This window comes from Peromyscus maniculatus, chromosome 8 (assembly GCF_049852395.1).
Source record: "Peromyscus maniculatus bairdii isolate BWxNUB_F1_BW_parent chromosome 8, HU_Pman_BW_mat_3.1, whole genome shotgun sequence".
NCBI classification, from domain to species: Eukaryota; Metazoa; Chordata; class Mammalia; order Rodentia; family Cricetidae; genus Peromyscus; species Peromyscus maniculatus.
Window position 1 is genome coordinate 41847219 of NC_134859.1, and position 12526 is coordinate 41859744.

The window sequence follows — 12526 nt, forward strand, 5'->3', positions numbered from 1 at the left end:
ATCTCAGCATCCTGCTCCACAGTTAGAAGTGAACCTGCGGGCCGCTCCCCTCCCTCGCCCGGGCAACTCTTCCCTCTTGCACTTTCTCTACTTTGAACCCATCCCAGCAGAGTCCAGGAAGTAGCCTGGCACCGGAGACCGGCAGCGGCGGCGCCCAATGGGGATCGCCAGCGGCGACGGAGACCCCGCCCATGCAGAGAATACGGCCAATATGCGCACGGAGGCGGGACTTCCGCTGTGCTGCGGCGGGCGGGGGAGCGCACTGTTGTGGTGCGGCGCATCGGGCGGGCGGCGGCCGGGGCGGCCCAGGGGCTGCCGCGGGGACTCGGGGCGCCGCCGAGCGGCAGGGCGCTGGGGCGGGCCGTGAGCACCGCGGGGCCCGGACACGGCAGGTTCGAGGCCGGGCCCCCGCGCGGGGAGCCGCGGGGTGGAGACTTTGCGGCGCGGCACAGAGCAGGCGGGAGCCGGCGGGGGCCTCGGGAGCCCCAGGGCGGCCGGGCCCGGATCCCGGGGGAGCCTCGCGGGCCCGGGCCGGAGCCTCGGCGTGTGCATCCCCGGCAGGGCCCGGGCTGCAGGAGCACAGAGCAGCCGGGCCTCGGAGAGCTCAGAGCGCGCCTGACCCGGGGCGCACCGTGGGACTCGGGCGCGGGGCTGGCGGAGAGCTGCCCCGCGGGGCTCACAGCAGCGGAGTGGCCTACAGGGGCCCTCCCCCGGAGGGGCCGGGCCGGGGCGGGGAGATGAACGGTTTCAGCACCGAGGAGGACAGCCGCGAAGGGCCCCCTGCCGCCCCCGCCGCCGCCCCGGGCTACGGCCAGAGCTGCTGCCTCATCGCGGACGGTGAGCGCTGCGTCCGGCCCGCGGGCAACGCCTCCTTCAGCAAGAGGGTGCAGAAGAGCATCTCGCAGAAGAAACTCAAGCTGGACATCGACAAGAGCGTGAGTCTCGGGGCTCAGCGCAGGGCCGCGGGAAGGGACCCTGGGGACGCTCGGTGCGCTGGGCCTCGCCGCGCGGTCTGTGCAGAACAGGGGACTGGGGATCGTGGAGGCCGCTCTGTGCTCCGCGACGCTTGCCCACATCCCAGAGGGTGGACTGGGGGGCCGAGGAGGGCTTGGCACACTCTCCCTGCCTGGGAAAGTGACAGCAGTTTGCAGCTGTCACTGTTGCGCGGGATAGTAGAACAGAGAGAGGTGGGTTACTTTTGCAAGAATTGGGGATAAGGGGTGGCAAGGGGACCCGGAGGCTGTTCTCCAACTTCGTCCTTCCTCCAGGGACCTTGTCGTTCTTACAGATGCTAGCAAGGTGGCCGCGACTTTCCTGTCTCCCGCGGCCTCCGTCTCTGCAGCGCAGCAGCACAGAGCCCGCTTCGCTAGCAGTGAATGAGTTTTTCTGAGATGTGGCAGAAATAAGGCCAAGGCCAGGTCTTAGATGACTCTTGCAGTGGATGTGATTGGAGGGGGTGGGGGCGGGGAATCAGTTTTCTTGATGGGTAACATATTTGGTAATGCAGACGGAAGCGGAGATTTTAAATTGAATGGGATTGCCTTGCGCCTTGTGGCTAATTATAGGAAACTTCCTGAATGATTTCACCTGCTCCTCTTGTTAACGGTTCTGAAGATGTGCCTATTACCAACCGGTTACGAACTTTTTAGTTTGACATCTGTTGCTGCAAGACCTGAGTGGCAGCTTCCAGATTAGGAATTGGGACTGAGTTAAGGAATTTTTTAATATTCAGGGAGCTTGAATGATTAATGTCCAACGTTTAGGGCAGTGTTTCTCAACCTTCCTAATGGTGCGACCCTTTAATACAGTTCCTTATGTTGTAGTAACCCCCAAACATGAAATTATTTCGTTGCTACTTCATAACTGTAATTTTGCTACTGTTATGAATCATAGTGTAAATATGTGTGACCACAAGGGGGTCGGGACCCACGGGTTGAGAACCACTGCATTGGGGACAATGAAAGGGGAGCCCATCTTTACACTAATGATGTGGCAAAAACTAAGGCTGGGGGCAGGAAGCAATGGTGCCACGTGCACACTGCACTTAGAAGCTGGCTAATTTTCTAAACCCATTACCTGGCTTGCTTCCAAGCCCTACCCCCAAGTTTCATTCTTCTTTAATAAATAAGGTCATCATCTTTTCTCCTAGACTCTTCTCTCACACACTCAGCTTTATTTAGTTAACCAGTATAGTCTGGCTCTTTTGGAATAGTGCTGTTTTTTAAATGATTGGGACTTTCTTTTTACAAATGTCTGTCGATAAATAAATGAGAAATGAATGAATGAATGAATGAAATTACCCTGAAACAAAACCTTCAGGACAGTAGGGTGTCCCCTGATAATCACATGTGGGGGTGAAAAGAGGATTCTAGAATGGCGATGGATGTATTCACTTGGAAACAGTGCCTGCCTCCTGTGTGGGCTGCTGGCAGTATTTCTGTGAGCAGTCCTCACATCTGGATGGTTTTATTGTTGCAGCAGAGACTCTGTTTACCCACTCGGCCCATGGGAAACCCGTGTGGAGCAGTGTTGAGCATCTCACACACGTCGTCTGGAAGAAAGGCCCCGTTGATGCAGCAGCATCTCCCAGAGGCAGTGCTGGGGAAGGCATGTGGTTGGAAGTACAGTCTCGGTCCATTTCAAGGTGGTAGTGCAGCGTCATCATTTCTGAAAGAGTTCCTATTTCATTTCACAGACGTGGGCAGGAATTCAATCCCGAGTAACTGCTGTGTTACCAGAAAGTGTAGCTGTTATAGCAAGTGAAACGGGGGAGAAAAAAAAAGACAACCACGCAGGGAACCTTTGCTTCTACCCTCAATGTCCCGTCCCACCCACAAAGGCCTCTGAGCCCTGAAGTCGCTGAAATGCATTTCGGACTTGAACATGGTTAAGGACCGAGAATGGCTGTCTTGTAAAAGGATCAAGTGGGCGCCCTTTTAAAAAGACACCACAACCCTTCAGGTGGCCACTGGCAGCCTCTGTGATGTATCAATACAGGACCAACTTGCACTTGACATGTTTCTTCTTTGCTTCTGGAGAGTGGCTGGAGTTGGGAATAGCATAAAGGAGATGTAGCAGGAGGAAAGGGGCCTTTACCAAGGCTTGGGGGGGGCTTGGCTCTGACATCTTCCCATCTAAGCTTTAGAAACACCCTATTCTGCTCTCTCCCCAGTTTACCACTACGCTTGAGAGAAGCAGCTTGCTCTCTCAAGAGGCACATGCCATCATTGCCAATCTAAGTGCCAGATGCCAAGGGTGGTGATAGTCCTGTGCCACCTGGGTGTTACTCTTTAGGAGAGTGGTACATACTTCTATCTGAAAGTCCATCGCCAGAGTGGAATCTGGCAAAGCCATCCCAGTTTGTGGCCATGTAAGATGTGACTTTCACCAGCATAAGCTGTTTGCAGCTATGAGGGGTGCCGATATTGGTGCATCAGCACTTATTGAGCTCCTGCTGTGTGCAAGACAGCATCACAGAATAAACTCAAAATGACTCATGACTCACTAATCCAACCACATGAAACTGGTAGTCATCTGAATAAACAGTTTTTGTTATTTCCTCCATAAAACGGCCCGAATTAATTGATGGTGACTTCCTGTCAGCTTACTTTTATCTTTAGGGATTTAAGGACTAAACTCCAGTTCAGATGTCTCCCCAGAACATTTGTGCACCAGCTGTCCTTAGCCAGAGCCATTTACACAGGCATTGGGTTCTGCGGGGGGCGGGGGGGGGGGGGGGGGGGGTTGGATGGTTCCTCCAGGTGATTGTGGTACTTAGGTTCTTAAATAAAAACACGTTCTTCACATTTGAGCTGCTGTTGGCACCTTTACAAATATGGGGTAATACCCCCTCCCACTTACTTGGGTCTGCTTTGTGAGAATTCTGTCTCTCTCGAATCCTTTGTGGAATACAGCTGTGCAGTAGCAGGAGTCAAGTTTTCCAGTGTTCCCCTGCAGTGGTAGCTGTTGTGAGTGCCGTCTCCACAGTCCCCGCTGCCCCTGCCCCACACCTGCCTGCCCACTGCAAGTTCATACTTCCTCCTGGTACCTGTAAAGCCAGCCTTTCCCCACTGCAGCCAGCTCTACATCCTGTCCTGTAGAGACGTGGATGCTAATGCACTGTGGTGTGTGTGTGTGTGTGTGTGTGGTGTGGGGGGGGGGGGTAAGTTGGGCATGTACTCTTCCACTTAGCTACACCGCCAGCCCCCTGTATTTCTTCTTCTGCAGCCTGTAGTAATAAGGTTGTAAGCTGTGGCCTGCCTCACTCATCCGTCTCTCTCCAGTACCCAACCAAAAGAGGAAGCTTATGATTCCTCAGGCTAACACTGACTTTAGGTTTCTTCCCATCAGGTAAGGCACCTGTACATCTGCGACTTCCATAAAAATTTCATCCAGAGCGTCCGGAATAAACGGAAGAGGAAGACAAGTGATGACGGCGGAGATTCCCCCGAGCATGACGCTGACATTCCTGAGGTAAAGGCCAGAACGCTGGTAGAGAGAGCCAAGAGAATAGATTGTGACCCAAGCCTCCGTCCCAGCCAGAGAATGGGAATAGTGGGTTCTGATTCCAGCTTTGACGAGGGCTATTGTGTTTTCTGAACTAGCCAGTCATCTTTGCTGTGGTTTGTTTGAAACGTGTTTTCTAGGCTTTCAGTAACGTTGACTCTGAAAGACCGGTGATCAGCTGTTCTGCCTGTCTTGTCACTCTCCAGACAGGCCCAGGCTCCGAGGTCCCAGCTGGGACTAGAGCTCTGCTCATAGTCTTTGTAGTAGACTGCAGGACTTTGCCTCTCGAACCCAACCAGGGCTTAATCATGGTGTTGCCTCCTTTAAACCCCATTCTTGCCTTTAAAGTTAATGCTGAGCCTCTGTGACCTGGGCAGCTCGCTGCCCTTCTTCTCTGACCTGAAAGGAAAAATGTATCTTGTCAGTGTCACCAACTGGACTGGGGCTTGTCCCCAGAGACACACTGCAGTCATTTAGCAGCTGCTGAAATTTGACATTGGGGCGGGGGTTTGCATCTTGACTATTATAGAATCAGCAGCAGCACCCCTGACCTCCAGAGGCCAGTGACATCATTGCCTGAGTTGTGACAGTGAAAAAATGTCTGCAGATATTGCCATATATCCTTTGGGGTGTGCCCCCTCAAAGCTGTGCACAAGACCGTGAGCCCCAGCTTCTACCCAGAAGGAGCCCATGTGTGTTAAGGAAGGAATTCAAGGAAGGAGTAGCTGGGTTTCCTTCCAAAGTGTTCTCACTCGGGTTTCAGCAAAAAGAGGCACTGTGTCCAGTGCGCACTGAGCACGTGACACGCCGTTATCTTGTAAGGTGAGCACCTGTGAGCACACTCCAGGGCTGGGAGTAGACGTGGGCGGGCCTCAGTCTGCAGGTGTGAAGAGGCACGTGAAACTCAGCCCTGTCCCCACCCCTCTCCCCATGTCCCTTCCCCTGCCTTGCTTTCCAGCATCTTTTATTGCCTGTAGTGTTGTGGTTGGTTCATAAAGACATATTTGGTTTCTGAATCCCTTTGACCAAACATTTTAGAAAAGGTTCCCAAGAATGTTTTAAAATGATTGGAGGATTCTGAACCCCCATACTGATTACTTTTCCCTTTTTTTTTTTTTTTTTGAAGCGAGTCCCACTTGCCTGAAGCAAGAGCCTCTCTCTTGGAGGCAGGTAAAGGCAACCCTTTCTGAGCCTTCTGTATTTCATGACTGGATAGCTTACCCCTGCCTCGTTTAGCTGAACAAAGAGAGAGGGGTCTTTCTTGATGGCCCTTATCCAGCCCTCTGCAGAGTTCCTGAACTGCAGGTGGATCACTATGGTAACTCTCTAGGAAGGGGACACCTGAGGCTGAGCCTAGGAAGGAACACCCTGAGCATCTCTGTTCTGCCGCCATCCTGGGAGCTCTGCCAGTCCACCCTAACTTGTCTCCTTCAGTGTCCCTGAGCTGGCCTTCCTAGACACGCTGGTGTCCTCTCGCATTGCCTGCAGTGGGCCTCAGCTCTGTCCACTCCCTAGAAGGCCTGTGCTGCAGTGGCTCCCTGTTCCTCCCTCCCCCAACCTCCAGCCCTATCCTAAAGCATCTCCCCCAGCCCAAGCTCCTTCTGCCTTCCAGGACATGCCGCCCCTCGGCCGGCCTCCTCTCCTCTTTCTCACCACCTCTCTACCGCCTCTCTTCTGCTTCAGCCTCCCCTCCCCTACCCACACAGAGCCCTTTCCCAGGTGCCTTTGACCTCCCTGCCAGTCACTAGTCCTTGGTGAACAGTGTCTCCAACTTCTTCCTCCTTAGCCCTCCCTAGGGTGCTAGGGTGTGCGGGGCCGGGTGGACTCTTACATGACTGTCTCTCCTCTTCTCTAGGTTGATCTGTTCCAGCTGCAGGTGAACACTCTCCGACGCTACAAACGGCACTACAAGCTGCAGACCAGACCCGGCTTCAACAAGGCCCAGCTAGCAGAAGTAGGTAGATAAATCAGAGGCCCAGCCTGTGCCTCTGTGGTCCCAGCTGTCCCTCCCACAGTCATCCACTCATGCATCTCTTCCATGCAAGGTTTATTTTATTTATTACATATACATTGTTCTGTCCAAATGTTTGCCTGCAGGCCAGAAGAGGGCATCAGATCTCATTACAGATGGTTGTGAGCCACCATGTGATTGCTGGGAATTGAACTCAGGACCTCTGGAAGAGCAGCCTGTGCTCTTAACCTCTGAGCCATCTCTCCAGCCCAAGTCTTTCCCTTTTTGTGTTACGTAGAATTCAGGAGCTTTCCTATTTCCCAAAGGAAGCCATGCACAGAGAGGGATGGACCTTCTTAAAGTCACACAGCAACCCGAGGCCTCTTGATTCTGATTCATGACGTCATTCTTACAAGGTTCTTGATAGAACCAGTCCTTTCAAGTGTGTCAGTTGGATTAGCCGCTGTGACTTTAGATTTAGGGTTGGTTTGTTCTCTGGATAGTGGGGATCAAGCCCAGGACCTTGTGTATGACTAAGCAAGTCATCTACCAGTAAGCTTCCCCTTCAACCTCCAGGACCTACCCACATCGGCTTCTTGACCTCTGGTGTCAATGGAAGTCTTTCCCTGTATGATTCATGGCACCCAAGAACTTTTTTTTTTCTTCATTGAATTCTTAACTTCTTTTAGTGGGAAGTGGGAGGGGGTCACCCTTAGCCTCTCTCTCTCTCTTCTGTATGTGATCTAGCAATACTGATGGGCTCAAGTGATCTCCTGCCTCAGCTTCCCTTCCAGGCACATGTCACAGTACTTGGCTTCCTCATCCCTCTTAATTCTCCTGCCTTTTGTTGTAGAAACTTTGAGAGGCGGAGAAAAGAAAAACACAATCCAGAGACTTGGTTATTTATTCCCAGGTCTTTCTTCATCTGCCCTGACCACCTCCATCCATGCAGGGTCTGCTGCACAGCTCCCAGCGGCTTGTTTGGGGTCTGTCTGATGTGTCTTCACTCTCCAGCCCTTCCCTCACCAGCACAGAGGTACACCAGCAGCACACAGCTCCACTGCTTACCCACCGCCAGCTGGAAGGAAGAGTGGGCCAGAGAGGAACTGTGTTTCTCCAGGCTCAGCCAATAAAAGCAGTCAGGACATGGCCAGTGGGCACTCTCTTCAGGCTGGCACACTTTCCCAGGGGCATGTGTCCCTACATAGAGGAATTCTTGGGGCCAGACACTGTTTTAACTGTTCATTTGATAGTTTGGGATGGTTTTTATTTTGTTTTGGTGTGTGTGTGTGTGTGTGTGTGTGTGTGTGTGTGTGTGTGTGTGTGTGTGTGTGTGTGTGTGTGTGTTTTTAAGGCAGCTGAGACTGGTGGTCTCGAACTCCTGACCCATCTGTCTCACCCTCCTGAGAGCCTGGATTACAGGCATTCAACACCACACCCAGCTTGACACAATTTTTTAAAACCTTTTTTTTTTTTTTTTTTTGGTCGATTTCCAGAGCCTGAAAGGCTTGGTGGCAATTGGCCAACCAGGGAAGTCCCAGCCTCCTTACACCACAGGATAGCTGAAGTCATGCCAGGGATAACTACCTGCTACTGAAGTATATCTGTGCCTTGGTAGTGTCCTGGGCTGCAATGGTACACTTTTGGTAGCCCCGGGAGAAAAGCAGCTAAACCCTGGAGCAAGGGAACCTTACATCCTACAGCTCCTTGGCAAGTCTAAGTGCAGGCAGTCGCTTCTGGAAGCAGCTCCTGTTCCCTCTTTGCAGAGCGTAGGATGTAGGGTCCTGATGGGCACATAGCCTAAGTGACTTTGGTCTTTCCTCCTGTGTAGACTGTGAGCCGACACTTCAGGAACATCCCCGTGAATGAGAAAGAAACGCTCGCCTACTTCATCTACATGGTGAAGAGTAACAGGAGCAGACTGGACCAGAAATCGGAGGGCAGCAAGCAGCTGGAGTGAGGCACCGGCGGCCAGAGGAGGCGGAGGTCTTGGTGAGAGGACAGCGGTGCGATGCTTGATGACAGGTGGTGTCTGCACATCTCAGCCCATAAGGACTGTTCACGTCTACTGTAAATAAAGTTTGAATGATGGATACTGTAAATCTCTCTGTCAGGAGGATTATATTCTTACAGGTTAGCATGTGTATAGAAAGACTTTCACTGCTCAGACTGAAAAACAGTATCATAAAAGGAATTTTAAAACCATGTCTTGAATACTCAGCAAAGCTTTAAATCAATTCTCCTGGAAATGCCGGGTGATGTGCATCTTGGCAGTCACCCTGCAGTACCAGGCAGCCATGGGCGAGGCCCAGCCCTGGTGGCATGGCTCAGTGACAGTGAGGCACAGAGTGGACCCACATTTAGACTGACCGATGCCCACTGGGGACACAGGCCTGCCGCTTTACTGCAAGTTTTGCCATTTAGTAGCGAATCAGTTTGACACTGGTCCCCCAGTGGCCCTGCGACCCGTCCACAGTGGGCACCCAGTGTGTGTTGGCCAGAGCTGTCACAGCCACGCAGCTTCTGCTTCTCTCCTCCCACCACTGAGACCCGCCATTTGTGTCCCACTCTGCTTACCCACCGGAGGCGGGGGAAACCCTGCCCCTCCACAAGGAGCTGAGGATGCAGAACTGGCTGCTGCGATTCTAGACTTGACACGCAGATGTCACAGGCTGATCGTGGTGGTGCATGCTTTAGTCCCACCACTCAAGAGGACAAGGCAGAAGGCCAGAGAGCTCCTGTGTAAGCTCGGCTAAAGAGCCTGTCGCAGAAACAAAATGGTGAACCTTGGGATGGCCCATCAGGTAAAGGCACTTCCTGCCAAGCCTGAGGAGCTGAGTTCAGTTCCTAGCCATATAGTGGAGAGAATTGACTCCTGCAAACTGTCCTCTGACCTGCACACACACAGTCAATAAATACTTTTTTAAAGGTTTTAAACAAAACCATATCCCTCCATGAGAGTCTTCTGCACTTTACCCAGAGTGAGGTATATACCATAACCCACTGTGCGCCTGGCAGGGCGTGCTCTGACAGAGAGATGGAGGGTCGAGGCTCTTGTTTTCTGTCTTCAGTTCACAACCTTCAGGAGAGCTGCCAAGGTCCCCGTGGGAAGATGATGTGTCTGGACTTGGCTCCTTGGCCCTGTGAGGCCAAAAAAAAAAAGTGTGGGCAGGGAGGAGACAAAAGTCACTGCCACCTGGTGCTCAAATGAGAAAGTCAGAATCCGCCTCCTTTCAGGGAGAATGCTCGCTAAGGTCATTTTTAAAGTATTAATTTTTCTCATTGTTCAAGTCAGACTCTGCTGTCTAGTTATGTCAGAACCAAAGCATCCTGGGAGAGCAGAGCTTTCCTATCCAAAGATGTTTGCAGAATCACCAGTCGGTGGGGCAAAGGACATGGGTAGGAGGATAAGAGAAAAGGATTCCCAAGTTCTAACCATCCTAGTGTATATTTGGTCAAATGTCTCCTTTTCCTATTTCAATCCTGAGTTTCCCTTAAGCCTCAGCTAACAAGAGGACAGCAGGGGCCTGGTCCAGCAGCACCATCTCAGCAAGCAGTTAACCCCACACTGAGTGAGTGAAGGTGTGTGTGATGGTCCTCCCTTCTGTGGAGCAGAACACCATGCTTCTGTGGAATGAGGACGGGGCCCCCAGTGTCACTAACTTACAGTGTGTTCCCAGAGTGCTCAAATGCATGCCAAGCAGACTGCAGCCTGGTGGAGCGTGTGTAAATAGGTGTATGTAGAATATGAAAGGTGTCCTGGTTGCAAGCAAGGGCTGAGGATGTGCCCACTGGGTGTTTTCTGTCCTCAACTCCATGCAGAAGTCGGTCTCCCTGCCATCACTGATGGAGGCAATGGGGGAGGAAGAGGGGACCCAGGAGAAGCTGATGTCTGAGGGCAGACGAGACCTTTAATTTAACTGGCCCTGTGGAAATGTCAGTGTCTTATCAAGGAAGAAAATGTAGCTTTCTGATATATAAGCCAAAACTGTGGGCATATAAGTTGTATCACTGTTTCTTCAGCGTTGAGTTTAGTTTCCTGTGGAGAGGCTTGCTTCTGTTTAAGATCTGCCATTGGGCTCCATCTGTTGCCATGACCAGATCCAAGCTGGGGAGCATCTGCCCTCCAACCAGTTCCTGTCCCAGAATCCTTGTCCTCTGATGCACGCAGCCTTAGAGAAGCAGAGGCCGGGCTATCTTTTTCAACCTTTCAAAACAGATCACCTGACAGAAAAGGCCAAGCTATTCGAACTTACATTCTCCTTATGTCCAGAAGTCTGCTGTGTGATCAAAGCAGCCAGCCTCTTGCCTCCCGTCTGCTGGCTAAGCCATGGCGAAAGCTTGTTGTCTTCAAGAAGGGCTGAGGCCTGGCTTGGGGAGCAGCAGGGTTTGTTGAGAGAGCAGCGCTCATCTCGGGTGCCTGTTTTCATATCACCTGTCCATGCCTCTCACACTCCCCTCTCCCCCGCAATCTGTGATGGCGCAGCGTGGTCTTTTCTCTACTCGGTGCTCCTGGACAAAACTGGAATTTCAAGTCCAGACTGGCATGGCTTCCCACAGTTCCATCCTGTCTCTGGTCTAGCCTGGTGTGGTTCTTCAGTGTACCCTAAAGGTGATCACATGGAGACGTCCATAGCCTACCATTCATACTGGGCTTTAAATTTTTTACAAGGCAAATGGACAGGCTTCTTGTATCTCATTTCATGGAACAAACTGTGAAAAAAAGGTCATAGCCAATCCTCAGGAAAGACAACAAACCAGAATTCCAGGTGGGGTTGTGACTTGAGGGTTGGCGTCTGTGTGCTGCACGTCCCTGCCGTAGGTAGCTATAATCATAGTAGCCTCTCAGAGAGCAGCTCTTAATGTTGCAAGTAGAGCTTGTAGCTCCCTTTGTCTCTGTGCGTGTATGAGTGCATAGGAACTTCCTGTTCATATTTTGCCAAGTGACTGCCCGGTGTGTGGTGGTAGGATAGCTTGTCCACTGTAGTGGGTGGTCCCGGGCATAGTCCCAAAGAAGTGGCCTTATCAACACCATCCGAAGGCTCTCTGTTGTGTGATGGGATCTAAATAAGAGATTGGAAGTCTTGAATCCTCCCATCCAGCTTCCCCATTGGTGCTGACATTCTCCCTACCCATCTCATCCAGGAAGCATCTGCACTTGGCGACCTCCAAGGACAGAGAGCTCACTACCTCCTGGGGAAGACTCTTCTGTCAGTTAGCTTCTGGCTTTTCCGTGCTCTCTGAAATTTGGGGGCCGTGTGAACAGAGTGGCTTATTGGGCAAAGGACCCAGTCCCGATACTGTTCCACACATTGGAAGAACAGCTGGATATAACGTGTTTTGACTGCCTTTACCCCTAAGTTTTGGTCTTGGTTCCTTGTTGGAAAATGTTGAAGAAACCCTTCATGCCAAAGTTGCCAGCAGAGAATCCAAGTCATCGGAGGCCTTAGTCCCATGCTGGCCACACAGAGTCTCATGGCATCTCTGAGGGGAACCCACAGCTGTAGCGTTTTAAACAGCACACGGCTTTGCCTGGAGTCTGAGGTCCCCAGGTTACTGAGGACTCGTGCCTTACGGTTGCCGTGAGGGCTTCACCAGCAAAGCTGAAGTAGATGGGATGCCAGTTCCTCAGAGTCACTCAAGGTGGCTCTCCCATCAGTTTTAGTGAATTGGGGGAAAAAAGTTCTAAGTGATTTGCCAAGTTCACATGTTAGTGAGGGGCCCTTGTGACCCGACCAAGTTGGTCGTTTGCAGGGTGACAGGTGATCCGAGGTAAGCTGTCCTGACATGCCTCAGAGCTTATCCCTGCCCCTCCGGGGCAGCTGAGCTCCTGGGGACAAACTCTTGCAGAATTCCAGGTGGAATGATAGGGACTCCTGAGCTTAGCAAAATGAGTGGCCGAGGAGCAGACCCCCAGCCGGCATGCCCACCACAGCCCCCAGCTCCCCTGCCACCCAGGATAGCTGTGAATGTGGCCCACCACGGAATCGAAAATTTGAAGCATTATGAGATTTGTTTTACAACGTGTAAAACTCAGTTGTGGAGTTCTTGAGCATAAATTTTTTTGTT

At 52.0% G+C, this 12526-nt stretch overlaps 1 protein-coding gene across 2 annotated transcripts; it reads left to right on the forward strand.

Annotated features, from left to right (window-relative positions):
* The first annotated feature begins 271 nt into the window (after positions 1 to 271).
* Sap30l (SAP30 like) lies at positions 272 to 8559 on the forward strand. 2 transcript variants are annotated; one of them, XR_006075395.2, is made up of 5 exons: positions 272 to 935; positions 4351 to 4473; positions 6362 to 6460; positions 7371 to 7493; positions 8289 to 8425. XR_006075395.2 is itself a non-coding variant. In XM_006984898.4 (4 exons), exons 1-4 carry the CDS (start codon positions 738 to 740, stop codon positions 8415 to 8417), a joined length of 549 nt encoding a protein of 182 aa, XP_006984960.1. In that variant the 5' UTR covers positions 278 to 737; the 3' UTR covers positions 8418 to 8559. The 2 variants fall into 2 exon arrangements, 1 of the variants encoding a protein (XP_006984960.1); XM_006984898.4 differs by lacking the exon at positions 7371 to 7493 and having other exon boundaries at positions 278 to 935; positions 8289 to 8559.
* Positions 8560 to 12526: the final 3967 nt, after the last annotated feature.

Excerpts from the sequence above, each read along its gene's own strand:
- Sap30l (XM_006984898.4), top strand. The coding sequence starts at position 738 with ATGAACGGTTTCAGCACCGAGGAGGACAGCCGCGAAGGGCCCCCTGCC. Across the intron at positions 936-4,350 it reads AGCTGGACATCGACAAGAGC|GTAAGGCACCTGTACATCTG; the intron begins GTGAGTCTCGGG and ends TCTTCCCATCAG. Across the intron at positions 4,474-6,361 it reads ATGACGCTGACATTCCTGAG|GTTGATCTGTTCCAGCTGCA; the intron begins GTAAAGGCCAGA and ends CCTCTTCTCTAG.